The 27241-nt window shown below is 33.5% G+C and overlaps 1 protein-coding gene across 2 annotated transcripts; it reads right to left on the bottom strand.

Moving 5' to 3' along the window:
• Window positions 1-201: 201 nt before the first annotated feature.
• On the bottom strand, window positions 202-25903 carry LOC145292775 (uncharacterized). 2 transcript variants are annotated; one of them, XM_080138814.1, is made up of 3 exons: window positions 25756-25887; window positions 21895-21933; window positions 202-2135 (listed from the first exon to the last, which is right to left on the bottom strand). In XM_080138814.1, exon 3 carries the CDS (start codon window positions 2128-2130, stop codon window positions 1627-1629), a length of 504 nt encoding a protein of 167 aa, XP_079994940.1. In that variant the 5' UTR covers window positions 2131-2135; window positions 21895-21933; window positions 25756-25887; the 3' UTR covers window positions 202-1626. The 2 variants fall into 2 exon arrangements, with proteins under 2 accessions (XP_079994940.1, XP_079994945.1); XM_080138819.1 differs by lacking the exon at window positions 21895-21933 and having other exon boundaries at window positions 25756-25903.
• Window positions 25904-27241: the final 1338 nt, after the last annotated feature.

Genomic DNA, 27241 nt, shown 5'->3' with positions numbered 1-27241 from the left:
AACAGAATAGATGATGCTCTTGGAGCAAACTTCCTGTTTTGAACTCCAACCATGGATGGAAATACTCAAAGATTAAGAGCATTGATTGTCAGCAAATACATTTGGGTTATTTAATGCCAAAACAATACCTATTGTAAAAAGACCCTTCTCCATTCATTCTTGTTGGGTAACAGGTAGAACAAAAATAATAAAAACGATATATAGCTTTTAAAAACATTTTTTATTTAACACAGATCTGTTACATGATGACCTACATGGCCTAAGAAGAAATGATTGCGTAAAAAGGATTTCAGCAGGTCACATTTCTGTCGATTCAGTTTTTAAAGAGAGAGAGAGAGAGGAGAGAAGTCGGGTTAGGGTTAGAGTTGATAAACAACAAAGGAGAGAAGGGGTTGGGCTTAATTTTCTTTAGAAAAAGGAAAAACTTTTTTATCTGTAGTTATAAGTTTGACAAAAACAAAAATCACAGACAGTTCATTGCATAAGAAAACCTTGTTAAAAGTTGTCTGTTTTTGTTTTGTTACTTTTAAATAAAATTGCTGTTTTAAGGCAGAGAAAGAAAGAGGAAAAGAAGGTTGCAAAGGGGTTGAATTGTCATGGATAAATGATACAAGACACAATCTTGAAATTCAGACTCTTGCAAAGGATCATACAAGAGCAAGTGAAAGAAAATATATTTACATATTTTATCTCATACTCAGAAGTAACAACATCAACAATAACTTTACAACCCCCCTACCCCCGATTTATCTACAATAAAAATGAGACCTAGTATATAACTAGAATCAAAAGTTGATTTCGTTTAAAAACTTCAAATATCAACAATGTATCAAAATAAAAAAATAAAAAATTAAATAAATGGGGGGGAAAGGGGAATGTAAAAAAAAAAAAAAAAAAAAATGAAGGGAAGGCATCTGTATATTTGAGAAAAAAAAAAAAAAAAAAAAAAAAAAAAAAAAACATGCTTTTTATTTTGGTACCTATTTTCTCTCATAAGGTATTTTTCAATTTTAAATTAAAAAAAAAAAAAAAAGTTTGGAGGTTTTGAAGTGAGGAGGGGGGGATCATTTCTCTCTCTCTCTCTCTCTCTCTCTCCTCAAAAAGGGTAGATATTTATTTTAGATAAAAAATAAATTCCACCTGCACCCCTTAAGAAAAAAAAAATTGTAAATAATGTATATACATTTTATTACTCTACAAGAGTTATGTTCATTAAAAAAGGACATGAAGAAAGAATTGGTCAAATAAAAAAAATGATAAACCATGCAACCTGGAAAAGGAGAAGGAAAAAAAAAGTTTGCCTTTCCTTGTTATGAATGAAGTGGGAGCGTTTTGTCTTCCCTCCTACCTTTAAGTTGCTTAAACCAGAAAAAGACCCTGATGGAGTTTGCCAATAATCCTGTATAAGATACATTTGTTTTATTATTGTTATTAGATATAATAATTATTAAAAAAAGACAAGCCTTGGTTGCATTTGGAGAAAAGAAACCCAACTGTGGCCATTAAGGGGCCCATACTTAGAAACACACCAGTTGCAGTAGGTCTATACAACATATAAGAAGCTCCAGCCATGGTTGCCATTTGTGGAGTTAAGAGTCGTTGTCAATTACTGTTGCTAATAACAATTTAATAAGGTGGTCCAAAATGTGAAGCCCCTGGGTATGTGGGGTTAGAGCCAAGTGTGCTGGGGTATGCCATTGGATAACCTCTGGGAGAAACAGTGTAACCTGCTGGACTTCCAGCATACAACTGACTACTGACAGGCAGTCCTCCTGGATAAGGGGCATTGCTGCCAGGAATCTGAGTTTGGTAGTTTGCTGTAGGGTATTGGGCGGTAGGATAGCCAGGGTTTGATGATGGGATGGAAGAATATCCAACCGAATGGAAAGCTCCAGGTCCTGGGGAAGAAGCATATGCCGGAGACATTATGTAGCCGTTACTTGGCGTGTACAAGGACGGCGTTGCAGCAGTAGGCATAGCATATTGCTGGGTGGCAGATGGGTATCTCTGTTGTGGTGTGGCTGCAGGAGGCATCCCAGCTGGTTGACTGGGAGCATAGTTTGTTGGAAAGGTTCCAGTTGGATAAAGTCCGGGCTTTTCGCTGGGAGGTAGGCTATTGTAAAAACTCATGTTGCCTGAAAAATAAACAATATTCAGTATAAATATTACAAGAAATAAAAAGCTTGTAGTAAACATGTTTAACATCATGCATTTTAAGATCCCCTCCCCTTCTCTTCATTGCAGATACTAGTTTGTACTAAATGTTATCTACACAAGAGAAAAGGGAAGGTATAACATGTATGTATTAGATTGGATTTTATAGACAAGAGATGTATTTTCCAAGTTTGAAATTAACCTAAAAAGAAAAGGGGGGGGGGTTCTACTTAAGAGATTTCTATCAATGTATAAAAATGATTTTTTGAAGTTTAAATTCACCGATACAAAATAATTTGTCTATAAATCAAGTTTAAAGGCAAAAGTGGAGTAATTATGGCCCATCTCCTAAACCAAAGAACTCTCAAAAAGAACCATCAATCTCGAAAAGAAACTTATGAAGAATGAATAATTAAAATAATGTGGATTTAAAATTTAGAAAATTAAGCTTGAAGATTGTACTGGCATTAGTTTATCCATTTTTAAAGTTAGTTATGTTTATATATTTGCATAACTGTAACAGCATTCATTTGGTAAGTTGAGCCAACTCCAAATGAGTTCACATCCCATGTCAAATCAATCCGCTCTTGCCAATTGGTATGTGGGAGTTGAAACTCCCAGGCTAACTCGATTGTTGCCCTTTACCGGAGAGCGACCTAGCTACGTCACTTCCTGTTTTTCATATTTCTCAAAGGTCTGGTTGCATACGGCAACTAGAATGGCTACTGTCAGACTGTATTAAATGGGTATATAACTCAGTTACCAACAATGGCCTATAAATACAGACGAGAACAGTTTCCGTAATAATCAGTAAAATCTCACAAGACTCCAAATGATTCAGTCAATTCTATGATCATTACTGAAGCATCCACTCCACTCCTTTTCATCAGCAGAGAGTCTGAAAAATTTTCTAGTTAGTATTTTGCATAGAAAACTAGCCAATATTGCATGTTGGAACATACGAACCTTTAAATGACAAAAAAGCACAAGGTTTTACTATCCACATGTTCCACAAACTCAGGATAACCATCGCTCGTCTATCAGAGATTGGGCTACTAAACACAGGTCAGTGTGATCCCAGTGGCATATTCTAACATAACTACCATAGTGGAATGAATGACAATTCCAGTCGTCATGGTATTGTGCCAATGAAAATGCAGCTTTGATGGATTGGGAATCAGTTTCAGAACAGTATACCTGTATTAGTCTAAAATACATTTTCAACGTTACAACATATGCATCCACCCACGATTCTGATGATTCAGTAAAGACTTACTTCTTTAATAGATTCATCAAAACTGGAATGATTCTAGACATACAGTTAAGCTTCATATCTTGATTTTAATCTTTACAAGTGGATTTAAAAGTAGTTCAAAATTTCTCTTCAGAGAATTAATTTTGCCTACCTTGGGATGAGTAGTCTAATATATTTAAATGAGGATCTATATCACCATTATTTAAATCAATATTACAGCAGTGTATTTGGAAATACTCTATAATACAGACTAATGATCTGTAGACAATTATTTGACTACCTAATTTAAATAACTTTATACAGTTTGTGATAAATTAATGTTTGGTGTTATACATATGTAATTTTGTTCAACACGTGTGTGTGCAATGGTTTTATTACTATTAAGTCAATTAAAGCGATTTAATAAAAAAAGAAAAAAAATCACTAAAAATCTTTTTAAAACAATTATCATAGACATACATAAGCAAAAAGAAAAAAAAAATGGAGAGGGTGGAGATCATTAATGGCATATACATAGTTGTTTTTCAATCCAACTAGGGAGGGGGGGGGTACCCGGCGTTGCCCGGGTATTTGTAGGTGTGTGTGTGTGTGTGTTGGGGTGGGGGGTTAAATCAAAACAAAGGAAACTTAATTGCGATTAAAAAAAAAAAAAAAAAAAAAAGATATGGGGGGGGGGGAGGGAGGCATGTAGGTTTGAACCCTGAGCCTCGAGGCCCATAGACTGAGCTTGAACACCTGCGCTACGGCAACAATGTTAATGTAAGAGCTATTAAAGTGAATCAAGTTAAAGTTTGATTGACAGGTGGACGCTTAATGAGGTCATCGTGGGAGCATTACGATGACGGGGGGGGGGGGGGGGGGGGGGGTTGGCGTTTGTTTACTTTGTTTTACTGAGGGATTGTTTTTTCATTTACTGCGGGGCAGTTTTGGATTCCCCAAGATGATGGGAGGGGGGAAGGTAAGGTAAGTTTTTGTTTAACGGCACATCAACCCTATAGGTCATTTCATGCCATAAAAGGTGAAGAGAATATTCTTCATTTGAGACTTTGGCCAGTGGTTTGCTTTATTTTCAAACTAGCGGGGGTACCCGGCGTTGCCTGAGTGTTTGTTTCCGAGACGGGAGGGGGAGTTTTAAAAAATGTTATGGTAGGTAAGTAGGAAGGATCAAACCCGGAGTCATGAGTAAAAGTAGGAAAATAAAGTGTGAAAAAAAAAAAAACATCTGCAACGTTAACAGTTCGGCCACCAAGAAAAGTCCATTCCAGTTGTTTAGGAAAAAAAAAAAAAAAAAAAAAAAAAAAAAAAAAAACGACTACAGTAGGTCGGCGCGAACGTGAAAATATAATGTTAATTGTCCAGCACGCTAACCACTACGCCACAGAGCACTGCAGCTTAGTTTAGTGATTTTAAATAACTTCACATGAATGAACTACGAAGTCAAACCGGTGTTCTCTTCTCAACTGTTCCTTGTGAACGATCCCCAAACGGTGTTAAGTGGTGGCAGGGGGAGGAGGAATTTATTAGAGAGAAAATATTTTACCACTTCCATTGATCTTAACCGATTTTGGCCGTGACTTCTCAGCAGAAAAAGTATAGAAATCTAAGATTATCGAGGAATTTGAGAAATAATAAGCCTATAACACACCTCAGATATTGTTCTGCCGTTAGTGCATATTATATTTGCATGAAATATCTTGATTCTTAATCCTATTAATGTCAAAATCAGACGGGAAAAAATGAGTTCATTTTATTTATTTTCAAATAAGTTCCAAAAGTTTAATTTTTCTCAGGAAATCTAATATTTTGTAAGGTGTTTCTTTTCCAAATATTGTTTTAAGGTTTTGTTCCTTGAAATATTTCGTACGAATATTTTCATATTTTTTACATTTCATTAATATGTGTTTAATGGTTAGTGGCAGATTCTGCATTGAGGGATACCTTCTGCTTTCAGAAGGTATTCATGTGTTAGTCTTGAATGACCAATTCGGATTCTGGTGAATATGGTGTCTACTTTTCGTATTGGTATTATGGTTCTCTCTTGCCCAACATTTGGGTGTATTTCTTTAAGTTTGTTGTTTAGTTGTTCGTCCCATAGTTTTTGCCATTTTGTTTTTATGTAGTAGTTTATTTTATTTTTCCTATCCGTATATGGGATTTTTCTGTTTAAAGGCATCAGCTTTGTTGCTTCTTTAGCTAGTTTGTCAGCTTCTGTATTTCCTCTTATGCCGACATGACTCGGTATCCATGCTAGTACTATTGTTTTATTATTCTTTATTTGGTGTTGGTATGTTTCTATAATTTCCAGGATGTACGGGTGGTTTACTTCCCCTCCTTTCAATGCAATTAAGCTGGACATGGAGTCATTGAAGATAAGGAATTTGTTTTCACTAGACTCCTGGACCAGTTCAAGAGCCATCTTAATAGCCTGTAACTCTGCGGTATATATAGAGGCACCATCTGGTAATCGGATTTGCTTGTGTGCATTATGCATTTTTGCTGCTGCTCCTACTTTTCCAGTTATTTTTGAGCCATCTGTATAGATGGTTTTGTATGTGGAGTATTCATCCCTGAGTTCTAGGAATTTGTTTTGATAGGTTTGATTGCAAGTCTGTTTTTTGGCCGTTTTCATAGTCATGTCAATGTATGGTTCTGTGATTGTCCATGGTGGAGTATTATAAATTGTGTAAGTTTGTATGTTTTTTGGTTCTTCGTATCCTTTTATAATAGCCTTTTTAAGGCGATATCTCAAAGGTTGAGCAGCTGTAGTTCTGCTGGTATAGAAATTTTCATACATTGACGTATATACTTTTTCGTGAGCAGGATTTTCTGGTAAACTTTTAAGTTTCAATGTATATTGGAGTGAGAGTTTTTCCCATCTCAGGTGAAGGAGGGAGTTCATTAGCTTCTGTGTGTAGGCTTAGAATAGGTGATGTTTGGAAGGCTCCTAGGCAGAGTCTGAGTGCTTGATTTTGTATTGGTTTCAATTTTTCTAGGTATGATTTCCTTGTTGAACTGTATATAATACAACCATAGTCCAGCTTTGGTCTTATGATTGCTCTATACAATAGGAGCATGGTTTTACTGTCTGCTCCCCAGTTTGTGTGGGATATTATTTTTAATATGTTTAATGCTTTCTGGCATTTTTTTTTTTTAGTGCATCTATATGTGGCTTGAAATTGAGTTTATTGTCCAGGATCATTCCCAGGTATTTGGTTTGCTGTGCCACTGGTATTGTCTTGTTATTTATTTTCAGTTGTGGGCCATGATGATATCCTCTCTTTTTGCAAAAGTGTATGCATACTGTTTTAGTTTTGGAGAGGATAAGCCCATTTTTATTTGTCCATTTTTCAATTTTATCAAGGCACTCCTGCAATTTCCTTTCTATTGTTTGCATGTTAGGGATGAGTAGCTGATTGTAAAATCGTCTACAAAGAGGGCTTTGTCAATGTCTGTAGTCACTGCTTTGCTGATGTTGTTGATTTTTAGGAGGAAGAGTAACTGATATTATGCTTCCCTGGGGCACTCCCATCTCCTGTCCGTATACCTCAGACATCTCTCCCCCGAGGCGTACCCTAAATGAGCGACCCCTGAGAAAGTTTTGTACGAATATTGGCATCCTTCCTCTGATTCCAAGGTTATGTATGTCCCTCATAATGCCGTATTTCCATGTAGTGTCGTATGCTTTTTCTAAATCAAAGAATACTGACACCACATGGTGGTTTCTAATAAGACCATCTTTAATGTACGATTCCATTTTGACCAATTGGTCCATTGTGTTCCTTTCTTTTCTGAAACCACATTGATATTTGTCAAATATTTTATTTTTTCTAATATCCATACGAGTCGATCGTTTATCATTCTCTCCATGGTTTTACAGATACAGCTGGTTAGAGAGATAGGGCGGTAGTTTGTTGGATTTGTGGGATCTTTATCAGGTTTTCGGATTTGTATGATCGTGGACTCTCGCCAAGCGTTAGGAAAGTAGCCTAAGAGCCAGATATTATTTAGTATATTCAGGAAAGTGTTTAATGAGGTTTCTGGTAGTTGTTTCAGAAATTGGTAGTGTATCTCGTCCGGTCCAGTAGCAGTATCTTTGCTTCTATCCAGAGCGTTTTTAAGTTCAGATATTGTGAACGGTAAATTGTATTTTTCTGTATTGTTTGAGCTGAAGTTCAGCTTTCTTTCTTCTGCTTCTTTTTTGCAGTTTTGGAATGTTAAGCTGTGGTGTTTGGGAGAGGAGTTTTTATTTAGTTGTTCAGCAAGTAGATTTGCCATATCCTTTTTTTCAGTGCATTTTCCACCATCCGGGTTTTTTAGGTGTATAGTGGGGTGTTGGGTTTGCTTCCCATTTATCTTCCTCACCATGTCCCATACTTTCTTGCTAGGTGTTTTATTATTTAATTTAGATACATAATCTTGCCATGTTTCTCGTTTAGCTTTTTTGGTTATTTGTCGTGCTTTTGCACGAGCTTGGCGGTAGAGCTCTAAGTTTATTGAGGTTGGGTTTAATCTGAATTTTTTTAGGGCTTTTTTCCTTTTCTTAATTGCTTCTTTACACTCTTTTGTGAACCATGGTTTGTGCTTGCTATTTTTCTTTGAAGTTTTAGGGATTGTTTCTATTTTTATTAATCTTTGTGTAAATGTTGCTATTGGGTCAAGTTCCTGGAGTATTTCGTTATTTATTTGTGTTTGGCAGAGATTTCTGAATGTGGACCAGTCAGCTCTCTTTAGTTGCCATTTTGGTACTATGTCTTCTATTGTGGGTTTATTTGTTTTAATGAAAATTGGGTAGTGGTCACTACCACACTGTTCTTCATGGATATCCCAATTTAAGTCCATGTAGATAGTCGGAGAGCTGAGTGTCAGGTCTATAGCTGAGGTTGTTCCTGTAGATGGATGTAGGTAGGTGTGTTTGCCGTTGTTCAGTATACACATGTTTGTGGTTTCTAGTATGGATTCTATTATATTTCCATTATGATTTGGTTATCTGCCTCCCCAAAGGTTGCTGTGCGCATTGAAATCCCCTAGGATTAATGATGGTGCAGGAAGCTGTTCGATTATTTGATTTATTTGAATTTTTTTTAATTTGTATTTTGGTGGAATGTAGATTGTGATAGTTTGGTGTAAGGTAGCTCTTACTGCTATGGCTTGTAGTTCTGTGTTTAAAATGAGTTTTTCATGGGGTATTGTTTTCTTTAACAAAATGGTTGTACCACCTGTTGGTCTATATGTGATGGGTTGATTTTGTTATATACTTCGCAGTCTCTAAGGGAGAGGTTTGAGTTTTCCTTCATTAGAGTTTCCTGTAAACATACGATATTTGGGTTGTGATCTTTAATTAATCGTTTTAATTCTTCATAGTTGGATTTCAATCCTCTACAGTTCCATTGTATGGCTGTTATATTTTGAGTTCTTTTATTTTGTTCCATTTTATTTGTCTAGGGGCGTTTTGTTTTCTACTTCCATTTCCTCCAATGTTTCTTCGTTTCCTTCTCTTGAGGTAGATTGGGATCTGGATCCTGGTCCTTCCCTAGTTCCTGCTTTATTGGGCGATGATGGTGTTGCTTTGCTTGGCTCTTCATTTCTGCTGTTAGGAGTTCGGGAACTGGAGTTTGCTCGGGACTGTGTATCCATTTTTTTTTTTTTTTTTTTCCTTTTGTCTGGACAGTGATTGGTGTGTTTTTTTTTTTTTTTTGGGGGGGGGGGGGGGGGCTTGCTTCGTTTCTCCCTTCTTCGACTTCCATTTCCGGGGAGTCCATAGATTTATCTGTCATTTGAGAGTTTTGTAAAGGGTCTTTTCCTTTTGTATTTGATCTAGATCTGGATATTAAATTTGATCTAGATCTTGGTTTTGATTTTGGTATAACTTCTGGTGTTCTGGGCTCTTCCAACTTAGTTTTATTATTTTTCTCACCGACATTTTTATTGGTGTTTTCATCCTCAACTTTTCTCAGTAGTTGAAATCTATTTTGAGTGTTCGTTTGTTGTGTGTTTTGTTTTTTATTTGTGGTTATTTCTTTACTTTTTGGTTGGGGTTTTGTTTGTGAGTTTATAGTTGTGTTTTGATTTATTATTGAAGTATTGTTTATTGTATTACATTGAATGGTCATGATTTTTTAAAATTCTTCAAGTAAACTTTTTGTTTCGTTTAAGAGCTTCGTGATAATGTCAACATTGCTATTGGAGTTTGATGCTATTGAATGTTGGTTTGAGTTATTGAAGTACTGTATATTTTTTTTTGTTATATCTACGTAGTTGGAGCTTTCTATGATTTTCCTAGCTTCGTTAAATGAAATGTTATTTGTGTACTTTGTTTTGAGTATTGCTCTTTCTTTTTTCCAGATTGGGCAGGTTTTTGAGTTTGCGTAGTGGTTTTCCTGGCAGTTTGCACATTTAGTTTTTTTTTTGCAATCCTCGTGGAAGTCTTTTTCACCACATCTTATGCATGTTGGTGACCGTGAACATCGGCCGCGATGGTGTCCATATTTTTGGCAGTTATGGCATCTTAGGGGGTTTGGGATGTATAGCTCAGTGTTGACTGTTAGGTAACCAATTTTGATTTTTTGTGGGATTATTGGTGTGTTGAATGTCAGAATGTATGTGTTGGTGAGTATAGTTTCAGAATTTTTCCTTATTTGGATTCTTTGTACATCTGTGACGTTTTGGGATCTAAGGTTGTCTTTTATTTCATCTATGGTACATAATGCAAGTTCAGAGGTCTTGACACTTTTACTTGAATTTAGTGTCTTGTGAGGATAAACTTTAATGGTTTTGTTGTCAAAAGTTTTCCATTTTAGCAGTTCCTCAGCTTGCTTTTTATTCTTTATTTGTGTTAATATTGTGCCATTATTTAGTTTTTTAACCGATATAGGTTTAATACTTTGTGAGAGTATTTTTTCGATTTTAAATGGAGAAGTTTTGGTTATGGGTTGTTCACTGGTTGATTCCAATACTAGAAATGTTGGGAAATTCTCATTTCCTGATATTGGTTCATTTTCAGAGTCTGAGTTTGAAGAATCTGATACTAGATCTCGTATTCTTTTTTTTTGAGGCTTGTTTGTATTCATAGATGGATTTCTTTTTTTTCATTTTTCCTGCTCCCCACCCGCCTCGGAGTCCTATTTGGGAAGTGTTGGGGGGGGGGGGATACCCTTTCGCCCCCAACCCAACAGGGATACAGGAAAAGTATACACTCCCTGCTGGTGGATCTAAGCATCTGCGGTTCTTCAATTTTTCTGAAGGCCTTGTTTTCAGGAAAAAATTCAGATTTACAGCCATGTTTTCTCCATTATCCAGCACGTTGTTTGACCCTACAGCCACCGCTTGCTAAATCAGTTTGTATAATGTGGGGAGTGTGGGCGTATTTTCTTGTTGTGTTTGTCTGATTTAGGGCTTGACGTGACCAGCCGATTGATCGGAGCGGGCCTCTCCGACCTCCCGTCTAGCCAAGGTAAGGACCAAAGTGGCATGTTGGGAAGGAGAGGAACTCATATCTATCCTCTACAACCCTCAACCACCAGGATTCCGCTCCAAGGTGTCACGGGTCACCACCCACGGCAAACAGGTGGCCCCATTGAGGGACTTTTACTCTGCAGGGGGGCAGACGGTGTATTCTGATGCCCCACCGACAGGGCGAAGGACCGGGAGTAAGGTAGGAAAAAATAAAATAAAAAGGGGAGGGAGATAGGCTGTTGTTTTTGTTTTTGGTTTTGCAGAACATAATTAAGTTTTACAAAAAGGATCAGAAAACAAAAAACCGTCAATGTAGGTGCATTTCGTCTCAGGAAGCCACAGGGCAGCCTGATCTGGTAGCACCAGGGGAGGGGGGAAACCAGCTCCCCATTAAAGGGGATTGTCCAAATTGAATAGCAATTGTCTGATATAAGGAAAAAACTGCATTAATCAAAGCTGATTGCTTTTGGACATTCCGGCAATCGCGCTGGGAACAATGCGACAACCTTCATATTAGTTTCGCTTTTATTATACGATCGAAAAATGTTGAATATTTAGCTTTTCAAAGTCGAGTAAATTAAATACACACACGACCCCCGTTCGTAACTCGTAGATATGATTTTGACGTGATATAAAAAGTTTTGAAAATGAGTGACAAAGAAATGTATCAAAATTATCAAAATGTTAATGTGCATCTTTTTATGAAGAAATGCAAAATTTTAGTATTATTTTGCAAGAAAATTCTGAAATGTATAAAATAGAACTTATTAAGCAAGCTAGTATGTATGCATTTGTGTGCGTATATATATATCTGCATACACACACTGATACCCAGACCAGCAAGCTTTTTTTAATGTTCAGATAACCAAATGTGCTGGCCCTTAATAGAATATAAGCATTAAAATTATGTTTTGCCAATGAATTAATTGGACCAAGTTGTTTTAAAACTATAGCTAATTTTGTTAAAAAATGTATAATCTGTAAGAAACATTGTATCTCCAATCTTTTAATGCATCAAGATTTTAAATAATCATTTGACAGTTTAAAATGCTTTCAAATTCTTTTCAAAGAATGAAGTAACACAAGCATTATTTTTTTTTCAAGTATCAAAAAATTAAAATTAAACTGAATAACATGCATTGGGGTGGATTTAATTCGGTAATAAAATTGCTTTTTCATAAAGATCAAAATTATTTTTTGTACTTTGTGTTATTGCATTTTTAATGAGAAAAAAAATGCTATTAATGTGGAAGTTATATTGAGACAAGAAACATTTGAGTGGTCACAATTTTATTAATAAACTAGTAGGACATGTGGAAATTTCATAGAATGAGAAATATAATTAATCAACATGTTTTGATAAAGCTGATATTTTCTGGATAGTGAAAAAAAAAAAAAAAAAAGAAAAAAGCTTTTTGGACAGAAACCAACAGGCAGCCAATAAGAGTTTAACATTTCTATGAAAATAGTGTCCATTGTATTTTAAACAAACTTAACCCAAATGGAATAAATTAAGTACTAATAGTCAGAAAGTAATATTGTGATACATAGTTTAATACAAATAAAATCACAATGTAAGGGAATCTTTCATTTAGTCCTTCAATCAAGCATCTCTTGGCAGACGATGTTTTTTTTTCCCCTGTTTCTCTCAAACATTCCCTTTTTTTAATGGAAAGTTTTGCTAACCTTTAACTTTAGTGAAGAACTGCTGCACATCAAAATTACAAATTTTTTTGAAAACAGGGTTATATCACCCATTCTTGTCCAAGATTGCCAGATTGGCCTTTTTAAGACAAATTTTGTGAATTTGGCCTGTCTCAATATGGTCTAAGAAAGGAAAAAGATTATATAGACTATATCACTTCAGAAAATTTGAGTTCTCATGTCTTAGTTGTATTTTAATCTTTGATTTAAATTTGAAAAATTTGGGCAGCTCCATATTTGGACAAACTTCTGGTGTTGACCTTTACTCATGATCTGAAATGGAACATATACATCAAATCTGTTGCCAAGGTGGAAAAATGGCGAGATCCTTCTATCGCTCCAGTAGATATCTAACTGCTGATGCAATTCTCTACCTATATAAAAGCCAGGTACATCCAAAGATGGAGTACCATTGCCACATCTGTACAGGAGCTGCCAGAAAGACTATCCTGCCTTGACAGAGTTCAAAATAAACTCCGTAGCTTAGTGTGTGCGTGTGTGGAGAGGGGAAACGACAATGCTCTTCTCTGAAACCTCTTTCCCACAGAAGAGACACTGCAAGCCTGTCTGCATTATTTTCATGGCAAGTACTCGCCTGAGCTCCAATTTATGCCCCCTCCTCCCGTCAAACTTCCATGAAAAAACACTTGTCTAGTTGAAACCACTATCAATTTCCCCAGCTCTATCTGTGCCTAAAGCTAAATGTAGATTCCATGAACAAAGTTTCTTTCTTAGAACTGTACATCTGTAGAACTCTTCTGTTTACCTGCTTTCCAGCTGACTACAATTTGTTAGTCTTCAAATCCAACGTAAACAAATTTTAGATGAACCGTCCCCTTAAGTAATCCAATTTACCAAATTTCCACTATGAAGGATATTATCCCATTGAGAACTATATACTTATTAACCCTTATCCTGGAGTAGCCTCTGAACCTTGAAAAGTAGTGATGTCAATGTATTAAAAAAATATTCAGTGAATTGTTTAATAGCTATTGGCATAAACCCATATTCTCTTTCGTTTTACATTATGACAGTTTAGTTTTTATTATTTGAAACAATTGCCACCTGGCAAGATATTGGATGTAAGAGCTTAAGATAAGGTTGCATTTAAGATTTTTAAAAACCTTTATAAATTCTGCATTTCAAAAATATAAAATTACTACCAGGCCGCCCAGCATTGCCCGGTGATAAGATATGCACAAATATAATTTTAACTAGCGGGATCTGTGGAAATTCCACAGGGCACTTATTCATATGTAATATATTGATGTTGACATTCTGTAGATATTCAGCATAAATGGAGACGCTCTGATATTATTGTAGCTATTTGTTAAAAACTGCAAAAGTATTTATCCAAGCTAGCAAGGATGCCCAGTGTAGCCAGGTCATAAAATATGCTTAAATATATTTAAATTATTGCAGATTTTGTATACATTATTATAGAGTTAATGTTCTATCAATTTTTATATATTATAAAGTTGCGATTTAAAAAAAAAAAAAAAAAAAAAAAAAAAAAAAAAAAAAAAAAAAAAAAAAAAAAAAAAATCGCAAATATATCTATGACTTGCATTCATCAGCTTGAATCGAAACCAAATCCCAAACTTTAGTTCCTTCAACTATAATTGAAACCAATTCTTGATAAAAAAAAAAGAAAAAAATTACTAAGGTGCCATCAGCTAAAATCGAAACCAAGACTTGAAGAATTCTTGATAAAATTATTAAAAAAAAAAAAAAAAAAAAAAAAAATTATTGAAGTGCCATTAGCTATAATCGAAACTAAAACCAAAACTTATAAGGAATTCTTGGTAAAATTATTTATCACAAGAAATGGAAGTACATAATTAAACAAACCGGATGTAAGCGGGATACAAAATAACACGCACACTATCATTAATATTTTAATTAATGCAGAATTCTTATTATAAGCAGAAATACTAGATATTAAATGTAACGTTCAATTCCTTTACAAAAAATGAAAACCGACATGTGCATGCGAGTATTGTTTTTTCTAAACAGTTCAATTCTTGTAAGCAAAATACTTGAGTCGAGATCAAGACCAAAACTTAAAGACAGTAAGTCAAGTATAATAACCATTAGGCCAACTTGACATGATCTTTAAAAGTTTTCAAACCTACTTATTAACATAAGTAATGTCATGTGAACCATTTTCAGATGCACATTCATGAAACAGTTGACAAACAGATAAAAATCTGATTACCCCCCATACCAATTTTTCAATTTTGACCCCTAGCAGCCCTTTTTCAGATGAAACCCAATTAATGTTTTCCACATTGTCTGAATACATTATATACCAAATTTGAAGTCTGTAGATCAAAAATTTGCTGAGTATATAGGTTGAGAAGTGTCCACCACACACACTTATAGATATAAATGACAATGTCAGTTTCAATCCCAAATTTCTTAAGACCAGTTTGATTCTATTGTCAGTTTTCTTATTCATCAACTGCTTTAAAACAGCATTAATGTGTCATGACAACTTTATACCTTAAAAGCCATAAATCAGACAAATATAAGATAGGATTAAGGAAGGTGAGAAATTAATGATACAGTCGTTTATGGATGACAGTTACAAGATATTTAAAGATAAATTTTTACACATTTTGGAAAGGAAAAGCGAAAAAAATGTCAACTTTAACCTCTAATTGATGTAGGCTCAAAGTTAAATTGCATCTCTTAGATGTCTTGCTGAATAAAGCTCACCTGAAACTTCCAAGCAGGATCTGAACCACAGTGTCCTTTAAGAGGGTTTTCCTAACTGCATTCCACATAAGGCTACAGAATTGCAATCAGACAAGTTGAGAACCAGGTGAAGTTGTGGAAATAATCAGACAGCTACTTTTTAATTTTTGTGGAGATTCTACACAATAAAATTCTTTCAGCAGTTATTCTCCACACAGCACTTAGCAGTAACTCAATATAATCATCTCAGGTAAGCCAAATTTTTTTTCAAAGATTTGGGCAATACAACCACCTTTGTTAGAAACACCTAAAGACCATCAATTTGAGAGAAGCTAGCCACCCGTTCTGTGAATTGTGCAACTGGAGTATTCCCGGCTTTAGGGTTCTATGGACACATTTATCTTCAGTTGACCTTCGACAACTAAATATTTTCGTTTACTTGCCAAAACCACATCATTTTGAGAATATGACATCTTCATTCTGTGACAAGTATGTACATCATAATTTTTTTTTTTTTAATAAGTAATTCTTAATATACAACAAATTAAGATACTTAAGGTATAAACATTCTAATTTCTTCAGATGTATTTTTAAACAGCCTTCGGTAAAAAAACAAAAAAAAAAAAAAACACTCGCAAATGCAACCATTTCACTCAATGTAGAGCCCTGCAGCTTGACTAGGTGTTTGACCGTATACGAGGAGTTTGCAGTGAGTAATTGTCTCCTGTTTAAGGAGTAGCCAAGTTTAATGCTCTTTTAGGTTTATCTTTCTTGCTAAGATCCATAATACCTTGCTTCACCCTTTTTGTTGTGCAAACAATCAGAAGGCTCGCAGTGATCCTTCATAGGAGTCACTGTTACTACATCTCCAAAAATTATCTACCCTATGAACTATCATAACTCAATGATTAGAGTAGCAGTAGGAAAAATTATGACAGACAGAAGCATATCTTGCAACTCTCAATGACATTAGCAATCAATGCAGAAACTGCTCATTATACTGTTCAACATCAGTTTTACGAGCTGGCATGAGTTGAATCTGAACTATGGATTGGATTATTTATATATATATATATATGTGTGTGTGTGTGTGTGTGTTTCGCTTAACAGCAGGGATAATTTGTTTCTCTTGTGATCCATTTTTTCCATTTGGTGGGCCAATGTTTGAATGTTCTGTTTGAGTGTAAAAAGAAATTTGCTATAGTCAAACGTTTTTGACTTCCATGAGTCTTCAGATGAGTGATGAATTTAAAATAATTTTTTTTAATACCTAAAGACTAGCGTCGCATCCTTTCAGGAATCATCAGTGCAAGGTGATCCGATTCGATTACTACCGATATAGATTGATAAATTTGAATTAAATATTTTGTAAACATGTACTAGCAATTGGCAGGATTGATGAAGCAGACCTTTTATATGTAGCTTATGAGATACTCAACAACACATTGGAATACTTCTCTACTTCATATTCAACCCAGAGACAATGGATACCCTCACCTAAAATTAGTTTGCACAATCAATGATGCAAAGTTGTGCAATCACCAACTGCATTTTCCAATAACCAGGATGGCCTCAAACCAGAATTGGAAACATTGTAGAGATAAGCAAAGAAAGACTGTCATATTTCAGAGTTTTCCTTCTAGAAGAGTTGAACAAGGCTTGGAAGTAATCTACCCGGTTTAATAACTTGAAGGATCCAAGAATTCAAACCTTCCCAAGTGATATATTAGCTCAGATAGAACTAAAACAGCACAACAGTCACTTGTAAGCATTATACAACCCCATATGATCCAGATTTTTAGTATAAGGACAAATTTTAATATTAAAAAATAAAATGAAAACATCTTTTTCTACTTAAAAGCCATAAAATTATTCAAAGAACAATATTAACATTGTTTTATTATATTCAGTTTAACATTTGCTTTACATGTTGGTATGTGTTGGAAAGCTTTTAGAAATTGATTTTCTCTGGCCATGTTTTTATTACTCTTTCAACATTTAAATACTCAGATTCTTTTAAAGGGACCAAATCAACAAAGTCTACTCTTCTGCACAATCTTCCTGAAGATTGCTATTACACACCCATCATATCTCTTCATGTAACACATTACAGACCAGGTTTAACTTTAATACATCACGCATGCTCAATACTTTCCTTGGTTGATAGTGTAGCAGTCTGCTGGGCAGAAGTTCCATTACTCCAATTAACTCATTATCACACCATGACATCCCTGTGCTCTAATTAGTTGTTTATATCTATAAAGTTAGGTATAAAATATATTAGTAGCCTGGCAAGATCACAGGAGAAAACTAAGCAAAAAAAAAAAAAACCCTAAGCAAAACTAAAGCTGGCTTGCCATGACACTATATATACTAATGTAGGCAAATTTGGGCTTATTTTATTGGTTTGACAATATAGGTTTTTTTTTAAAACCAATTTGTCATAAATTTTAACCATATAATAGTATTATAATCTTCAAAACACCTGCAAATTTTCGTGTAGTTCCGTCCCATGGAACCAAAGATATGAGCATTTCAATATTAAATTTGGCTACTAATGTGTGTGTGTGTGTGTGTAAATAAAACCTTTTTTGGCAGTTTTATAAGTTCCAAATCTCAGCGACTATTGATCAGAAATTAAAAAATGAAGGCTTCTGAATTGTGTAGTGGGCTATATGACATCTGTCCTTAAGGTCAGATGTTAAGGGGATCATCCAGAGCCTATTTTTGGCACTTTTTACAGCCATAAAATGTTTCAGTTTCCTAGTTTTACATATCTGATACTTCCACAAAACCTCTGACTTTGATGAAAGGGAGACAAACTTACTATGATTTCAAATGGTCCGAAATAACAGCAAGAGTAGACTTGATTCCAAATATTTCTCATGTTATATCTCCCCGCTTTGGTTTTCATACATAAAATAAATTTCAGTGTATAAAGATAATTTGATACTGGAGATATTCATAATTGTATCCTATTTATAAAAGAGGGGAGATATAACATGAGAAATATTTGGAATCAAGTCTCCCCTCTGTGTTATTTCAGATCATTGGAACCCATAGAAGCAAATTTTAGTCTCCGCTGCATCAAGGCCAAAATTGGCAGTTTGAGATATCAGAAAATCTTTTGCCTATTTTCTGATACAAAAACAATTCCTTTATTTTTTTTTATTTGATCTTGTTTAAAAACAAAATCTTCCACTGCTGGTAATAAAATAAATATTGATTTTAAACAACCAATAAAACAAAAATCTATAGTTCATCCCTGCCTCCCTCTGCAAGTTTGTTTTTATGTTTGAAAAATATATGCATATTATGCATGTATTTTTACGGTAATTGTAAAAAACAAAAAGAAACTTTATAGTTAAATATTTATTTAATGGTATTGGAATCTGGAAAAATATTGGAATCCTGTCACTAATACATGTATATATTATGCACACACACACACGATAATCTCCTAAACTAATGAACAGATCATTATGAATTTTAGCATATACTTTCTAAAGATATGCCGAGTAACATGGACACATTTTTTTTTTGTAAACTTTTAGAATAACAAGCTTACACTTGACCACAAAAAAACTTAAAGCACCTGTATTTTACTTTGGTGGAAACTGGAGAAGCCTTTTGACAGACTGCCAAGATATGCTGTCTGATAGACTTTGAGAAAATTTTGGGAAAATGAGTAGTTAATGAAGGTTGTTCAAGAAATGTACACAAATGGCAAAAGGTATATTAGAATCAATAGCACATTTAGTGACAGTTATGTTGAGCACAGTCATCTGTAACAGAGTGTTGCTTTTCATTTGGATCTTAGAAGCATTGTCCAGAGAGTTTCATACAAGATATCCGGAAGAGAGAACTTATGTTGATGATTTAGTACTTTCCTGTGAAACAAAAGGTTTACTCATTAAATTGAAGATTTGGAAGGAATTCTATGGAAAGTAAAGTTGGGTGCAACTCCATTGTTTTGTTGCACTTGTAAGCATTGAGTACTTATGTGAATTAGGTTGAGAGATGATAACCAGTTTGTGTGCAATGGAGATAACTCATATGGAGAAAGGATATTTGGATGCCAAATTTATTAAGGGTGTTCAGAAGCAGTGTTAGGTTGGCGATACCATTGTGCACAAGGAAAACTGAATGCTAATGTGATTGCAAGAATTAGGAATGAATGGAACAAGTTTAGAGAACTTCTATTACAAATCAGCAGAGAGTTATCACTTGACCAAGGGAAGAATCTATCTGGCATGTGATGTAGAAAAGTGAAATCTAGTCAGTGAAAGCCGAGGACATACATTGCATGAAGAGAAATGATGCAAGAACGATATGACAGTTATGTAATGCGAGTTTTAAAGACAGGCTTAGATAAGATGATCTGAGAAAGATTAGATCTGATCAATAAAAAGAAATGTATGCAGAACAGGAAACATTGTTTATTTTTTACTTCTGCTCTGAATATTTGATTTTTACAATTTTTTTTTTCTTGTTTATTTTTCTTAAATTTCAAAATAGAATGTCATGTGTTCTCATACTATACTTTGTTCTCAGTCAGTAAATGAGAAATCCTTATAGACTAAGGCAATTTAAATTCTCCAAATGTAGAGTGCCCCCCCCCCCCAAAAAAAAATTTGATTGAAAGTGAACATTAAGCACTGTCCGAAACAATTGTTTTATGATTACTTTGTTTTCATCTATTTATTTCAAGTGTCCTTTCAAAATTTGTTCTTAGAGTTTTTTTTTAAATTTGTTTTAATTTATCTCTTATTCATCAATAATGTACATCTTAGCACTAGAAGGTAAAACCTTGAACATTGTTTATTCAAGAGCTTGCTGTAATCTCATGTAATTTGAGAGTTCAGGATGAAAAGATGTAAACAGGGTTTAGTCAAAACTATGTTTATGCCTCCCAAAATCATATTCTGGAAGCATTGTTTATGCTGAAAGAGGTAGCTTTTAATTACTTTTACTCAAATCCACTACTTTGCAATATTCTCCACCCAGACAATGCCAGATAAATAGAGATGGTTTATCATAAATTGGAGAGAAAAGAACAAAATAAAAAGGGAATTAGGATTATTATATTAAATGGGATTAATGACCCGTAAATTGACAGAAATTATCTCCCTTGAATCAATCATTATAGACAACAAAAAGCATTTGACATTTAAAAATTTCTAATTGCATTTAGCCTGGAATTCAGTCACAAGTAAAGGCTGTTTTATGGCATCACAAAAATATAAATGGGTTAACTACCTTTTAGTTATAACAAGGGAATAGATTTAAAAAAAATAAAAATAAATAAATAAAAATAAAAAAGCTTAATCCAACTTCGGATTCCAAACATTCACACCCTCCTTATTTTTTGACTAGGCAACAATCATTAAAGGACTCGAACTATACAAAAGGTATCAGATATAGATTCAAGATTAGTAAGAAAAAGTGATTCTTATTTAGAATTAAGACTTCATTACAAAAAGGGGGGTTGTTTTACTATACACAGATTCGAAAAAGTTGTCAAACAAAAAAAAAAAAACAAATATATAACAAATGTTGTTGCAAGATAAGTTACTTTTCCACCTATCTGGATAATTTTAAAGTGTTTTTATTTAATGTAAAGTGTTTATTCGGCTCGAAAAGCCGATAGTGTTTGTCGATGTTTTTGAAAAATGCAAATGGCGGCCAGCTTTGTGTTGAATACATAAGTTTGGGAAAATTAGTTAAAACTAAAAACTATACAAAATACTGCTAGAAACCCACGCAATATGTTACCGTAACATAGGCTGAGTTTCTAACAGTATTTTGTATAGTTTTAACTCATGTTCCCAAACTCACGTAGTCAACAAAGTCGGCCGCCATTCGCATTTTTCAAATATATCGATAAACTTTTTCGAGCCGAATAAACGTTACATTTAAAAAAAAAAAAAAAAAAAAAAAAAAAAAAAAAAAAAAAAAAAAAACTAAAAAATTATCCAGTTAGGTAGAAAAGTAACTTATCTTGCTTTGATAACATTTATTTGTTATATATTTATTTTTTGACAACTTTTTCGAAAGTATGCTTATAGACCCCCAAAAATAAAATAGACAAATCTATGTACCCGTCACGGATGTCAATTCCAAAAATTACGTAAATTGATAATTTTTTTTTTTTTTTTTTTTTTTTTTTTTTAAATCAAGAAAATTTTATAAAAGAATCGGGAGCCACTATGTTTTAGAATGTGTTAATATTCAGGAGCGGCAACTCAATTCGACTACCGAGATTTTGTATTCAACATAATTAAAACTTTAATCGCCAAAAATCGTACATTTTATTTTCTTCGCAAAAAATGTAATTTTTAGAATATGACATCTTCATTCCGTGACTTATGTACAAAGATTGTTCTGAATTTTTGTATTTAATTTTTTTTTTTTTTTTAATCCAGTCGAATTCTAAATCAGAAAAGAAAAATTATTTTCCGTATTTAAGGTTTTGCTAGACATCTAAATAAATTGGTGGAGAGGGGGACTATTTGAACAAATTTTAAATACGTCGCTCGTATTAAAAATGGAAAAAAAAAAAAAAACAAACAAAAAAAACCTATATACTTGAGATTCGAGATCGCAATGGAGGAGGGATAAAAACTTACCTCTGATTTAGATTTAATATTCAGAATATACCAACACACCTAAAAGAAAAAGTGAATTGTTAAAAAAAAATAAAAAATAAAATGTTAATTTCAAAAGAAATTGTTTTTATTTTTTTCTTAGCTTTTTAATTTTTCTTTTTGAATCTATTCTATGAAAAAAAAAAAAAAAAAAATGCATCATTACTTTTTCAGGAAAAAAGAAAATAGGTTCTGTTCGGACCCAAATTTAATTTCATCATCCCTTGTGCCACTACTCCCTCCTGAGTTTGTGGAGAGGATAAACTCGACATACTCACTGAAAAAGGGAGAAGGCACTAGACCCGACACAATTGTTAATAAGCTGATCCCAAAGGGAAGTAATTGTATAAGATGAGTGGAAGCTATAGTGGACCTTGTTAACGAAACGATACGGAAATTATCTTGATTCCAAAATAAGTCAAGAGAGAGAAGGAAGGGTAAATTTTTTTTTTTTTTTTACACAGTGGTCACCACTTATCAAGGCCCGGAAGCCACTCAGGGATAAGGGTTATTGCAAGTACATTACGTTAGTGTGGAGATTTGATGAAGTGTTTACTTAAGGGGGCGGGGGCGGTTCTAGGAATTTGTTAACGTTGGGACTTGAAGACATCCAAGTTGTAGTCAGGTGGGAAGCAGGCAGACGGAACAGAGTTCCCACCAATTTATTCAAAACCTTAAATACGGAAATATTCTTCACTTGAATATTTTTAATTTAGTAAGAATTAAATGAAACTTAAAAACAAAAAGGAGGGTGTAGAGACATAATAAATATTTGAACTTGTTCATTAAAGAACTTTTATTAGTAACTTTGTTAATTCACGTGATTTTTAGAACATGACATTTTCGCTTCGTAACTGAGGTAAGATTTTTTCGTAGTTTTTTTTTTTTTTTTTTGAAATTATGAATTCTAAATAAGAACCAAGTTTTTCACTGATAATCTGTTGTATTATATATTTTTTTAAAAAGGTTTTTGGTTACGCCGAAGGTTATCAATTTCTGTCTGTTTACAATTACGTCATCTACTACTTCACAATGATGAGTATTCTGGAAAAGTCACTTTTGATTAATTTTTACCATTTGTAAAATATGCAAACGAACTTAGTCGTTTTTCAGAATATAAAATTTTAAACACTGGTAAATATTAATCAGAAGTGACTTTTCCAGGGCATTCATTGTCAGACATAAATATTAGCTGACAAATGTAAACAAATACAGACGGAATTTGATCTTAACACAAAACTAAAATGCAGTATAAATAAACCCCCCTTTGGTTTCGGCTGCCGTACCGTATTTTACAGAGCCAATACACGCTGCCACGAGGACGGGAGCATCTTATGTTTCGCAAATACTTAAATTTCATGCAAGCAAACTAATATTTTACTACTACTAAAAAAAGTCTTGTGAGACGGCAGAAATTCGCTTCCTGAAGAAAAAGAAGTGGGAGAATAAAAGCATAAGATGGGAGGAGGTGGGCTGATCTGAAGAGTTTGGACAAAAACAAAAATGTTTCAAGGAAAGATATGAACGAAGAGAGGGAAAAATTGCACAAAGTAGATAAGATTGTGATGAGGGGGAACGTTAGACAACTTTACAGGAGAGAAAAAAAAAAAAAAAAAAAAAAAATTGCCTACTAAAAATGACCGATAAAAACAAAACAAAAATAACTTCATACGTAAAATGGAGACGTAGTACGATTGAGATTTTATGCATTTTGGGTACCGCGCTATTTTTAAATATTTTTTTTCCGGTTAAATTCAAGTTTCACAATATCTTTATTTTTTATTAAATTGTTAGGTGGATGCAACCAAATAGTTACAAAACACCCTCGCCGTGTTAAAAATGGCTTTCAAAATAACATTTCTCAGCACGATGCAAAAAATGTACAAGTACCGAGATTTAAATAATGTTTTCACGGATGGAAAATAATTTAAGATGAGAATTTCTTGGAGGGGGGGGGGAATAAAGAAATGATTGCGAAAAATATAATTTGGCCTCATTCTCTTTAGGTTTTTCCTTCCTTTGAAAATCGTCCAAAAATGGATTATGTAAACATTGAGTGGGGTGAGGGTGAGGGACTTTTATCATTTGAGATATGTAGACACACAAATATGCAAAAATTAATTAGAAAATAAATTATGCGACAATTTGGGGCAAATTAATATAGTGTCTAATCTTAAGATATGGGCCATTATGCATTTTAATAATGTTTTTATTTTAGGTGCTCCATCCCCACCTCCCCATGTTAAGAACGATTTTCCAATTTTGTACGGGAATGCCAATATATATATATATATATATATATATATATACATATATATATATACATATACACACACACACATATTTGAATTGTGTGTGTACGTTATATAAACGAGTCAATATAACAAAAAGGGGTTGAATCGTCATTATCAAATCTGGCAAGGTTCAAATATTTTTTAATATAAATCTCGTTTGTATAATATATCTGAAGAAAAACGGTCTTATTTTGCGAAAATAATAAAAATGGCGGCGGTGCCCATGTGACCTGACACGACAAGAAAAATAAATGACAAAAAGATTCTCAAATTTAATATAAACAAAAGTAGAATTACAGAAAGTTAATTTTATATATTTTAAAGATTGACAGTAGAAGCATTAACGAATGGCAACTTTTTAATTGTTTCCGGGCAAAAAAAAGATTGCATCGAAGGTTATTCAAGATTTAGAATAATTTTTTTTTTAATGGTTTGGTTTAAATTAATATTTAAAAAAATATATTTTAGTTTTAACGAATGATATCCAAAGAAAATTACAGCAAGTCTTGCCTATTTAAGTTGGAAATTTGATATATAAATAAATAAAAAAAAAAACTTAATTTGTGACGTTATTTGTTGCTACTAAAATAGTGATAAATCGGATGTAAAATAAAATTCTTGGTCCATTCACTTATGTTACCGTGCTGCTCAATTAATAACGTTATTTAGAAAGTCATTCTTAAAGTAAGGAGGGGAGGAAGTTTAACAATTATGTAGTTTCACCTAACAATTTAAAAGATATCGTAAAACTCATTTTAAAATAAGTTTATTTTTTTTTAAAATAGCACGGTAACATAAGTGCATTAGCACCAAATTGTTTAATTCTATTAGAAGGGTTCACTTTTATATTTGGATTACACCCGACGCAATCAGGGTTGATTTTACAATGCGCTGTGGAAAACTGAAATTTCGATTCAAATTTAAAATAAAGATTTTTTTTTAAATATAGAAATCAATTCACTTAATTTTAAAATTTCTCGTAAAGAACTTTAGCCTTTTATTTATTTTTTTTTAAGCCGACAATACGGTAATTTATTTTAGAATTCAAATTTTGAAATAAAACTTAGAAATTATTAGATAAAGAAATAACAATGTTCAATTTTGTGTAAAGAAACGAAAAAAAAAAAAAAAAGAAAAATGGAAAGTTCTTTAAGAGATTGAGGTTAAAAAGAAAAAAAAGAAACGCGAAGAGAAAATATTTTAACAAAAGGGGTTAAAAATTGAATAAAATAAATGCGAAGTTAAATTGTATAAATATATAAAAAAGTGATAAAATCGACTAAAAACTGCATCAAAATAAGGAAAGAAACAAAACAGTGGAAAAGAAAAATGTTTAAATTCCCATTTTTATTTCATTTTCCAGACATTTTTTCGAGGGGAAATTATTATCTAAGAAAAAAAAAAAAAGAAAGAGAATGAGACCTTAGAAACTTTTACGTTCATTTACGAATTCGCCTGGCAAATGATAAGGTTAAATATTAGATATCTACGTTCGTCATGAAATTGCCCAGCTTAAAACAGATATGATAGACTAAATCTAAATACTTACGTTCAAATAAGAAAAGAATCAGTGAAGAAGACTCAAATTGATTGACAAACAAAATCTAACAATGGCTTCCGTATTTCGTGTAGATAAGAAAAAAAAATCTGTAAGCTCGATTCTGATTGGTTGAAGCCCCACCTGACGGGGTGAGGCGAAAACAGTGAGTTTTAGGGAGAAAGGGGAAAGATAATTCTGTGCGACTTCTTGAGAATATAGCCATCCTCGTTAACTATAACTATAGTAAATAGACCATTCTAATTTTGAAATATTTATTAGCATCTATCTATCTATCTATCTATCTATCTATCTATCTATCTATCTATCTATCTATCTATAAAAATGAACGTGTCTGTCTGTCTGTGTACATTTCCCTACGCAATAACTCTGTCAATTTTTAGTCTACAGACTCGAAATTTGATATACAGGGGACTGAGATTTGGGAAAATCCATGTCATCGGTTTTTGTACAGAAATTTGGCTGTTAAGGAGTCAAAGTTCAACGATTTGACCTTTGAGAACTCTACCAAACATCTCCGACAATTTTGGGTCTAAACACTTGAAATTTTAGATATAGGTTCCTTGGACATGAATCTAACTTAATAACTTGATTTGAGCCAAAAACAATAAATTTTAAGGCGTCATAATAGGGGTTAAAGTTAAAAAAATTGACTTTTTTTTTTTTTTTTGCTCAACATACACCTCCAAACACCCGGGCAATGCCGGGCCGAAATGCTAGTATATATATAAAAGTGAACGTGTCTGTGTGTGTACATTTCCCTACATAATAAATCTGTCAATTTTAAGTTTACAGACTCGAAATTTGATATACAGAGTCCTGAGATTTGGGAAAATCCTTGGAATCCATGTTCGGTCAGAAATTTGGCTATTAAGGGGTCAAAGTTCAACGATTTGACCTTTGTGTACTCTACCAAACTCTTCAGCCAATTTTAGTTATAAACAATTGAAATTTTAGATATAGGTTCCTTTGACATGATCTAACTTAATAACTTGATTTAAGTCCAAAACAATAAATGTTAAGGGGTCATAATAAGGGTCATAGTTATTAAAAATTGACAGTTTTTTTTTTTTTGCTCAGCATACACCTCCAAACACCCGGGCAACGCCGGGTACCCATGCTAGTATATCTATAAAAGTGAACGTGTCTGTGTGTTTGTCTGTGTGTGTACATTTCCCTACGCAATAACTCTGTGAATTTTTAGTCTACAGACTCAGGAGTCAAAGTTAGAAAATTGACCATTTTTTTTTTTTTGCTCAGTATACACCTGTAAACACCTGGGCAACGCCGGGCCGAAATGCTATATATATATATATATATAAAAGTGAAAGTGTTTGTGTGTCTGTGTACATTTCCCTATGCAATAACTCTGTCAATTTTTAGTCTACGGACTCAAAATTTGATATGCAGGTTACTGAGATTTGGGAAAATCGATGTGATTGGTTTTTGGCCAGAAATTTGGCGATTAAGGGGTCAA

This window comes from Euprymna scolopes, chromosome 2 (assembly GCF_053919585.1).
Source record: "Euprymna scolopes isolate OS-2025 chromosome 2, ASM5391958v1, whole genome shotgun sequence".
In the NCBI taxonomy this organism is placed as follows: Eukaryota; Metazoa; Mollusca; class Cephalopoda; order Sepiida; family Sepiolidae; genus Euprymna; species Euprymna scolopes.
Note: the sequence above shows the minus strand (reverse complement) of the source record. Positions and strands in the feature narration are given on the sequence as shown.

Coding starts and splice junctions, on each gene's coding strand:
- LOC145292775 (XM_080138819.1), bottom strand. CDS start 2,130: ATGAGTTTTTACAATAGCCTACCTCCCAGCGAAAAGCCCGGACTTTAT.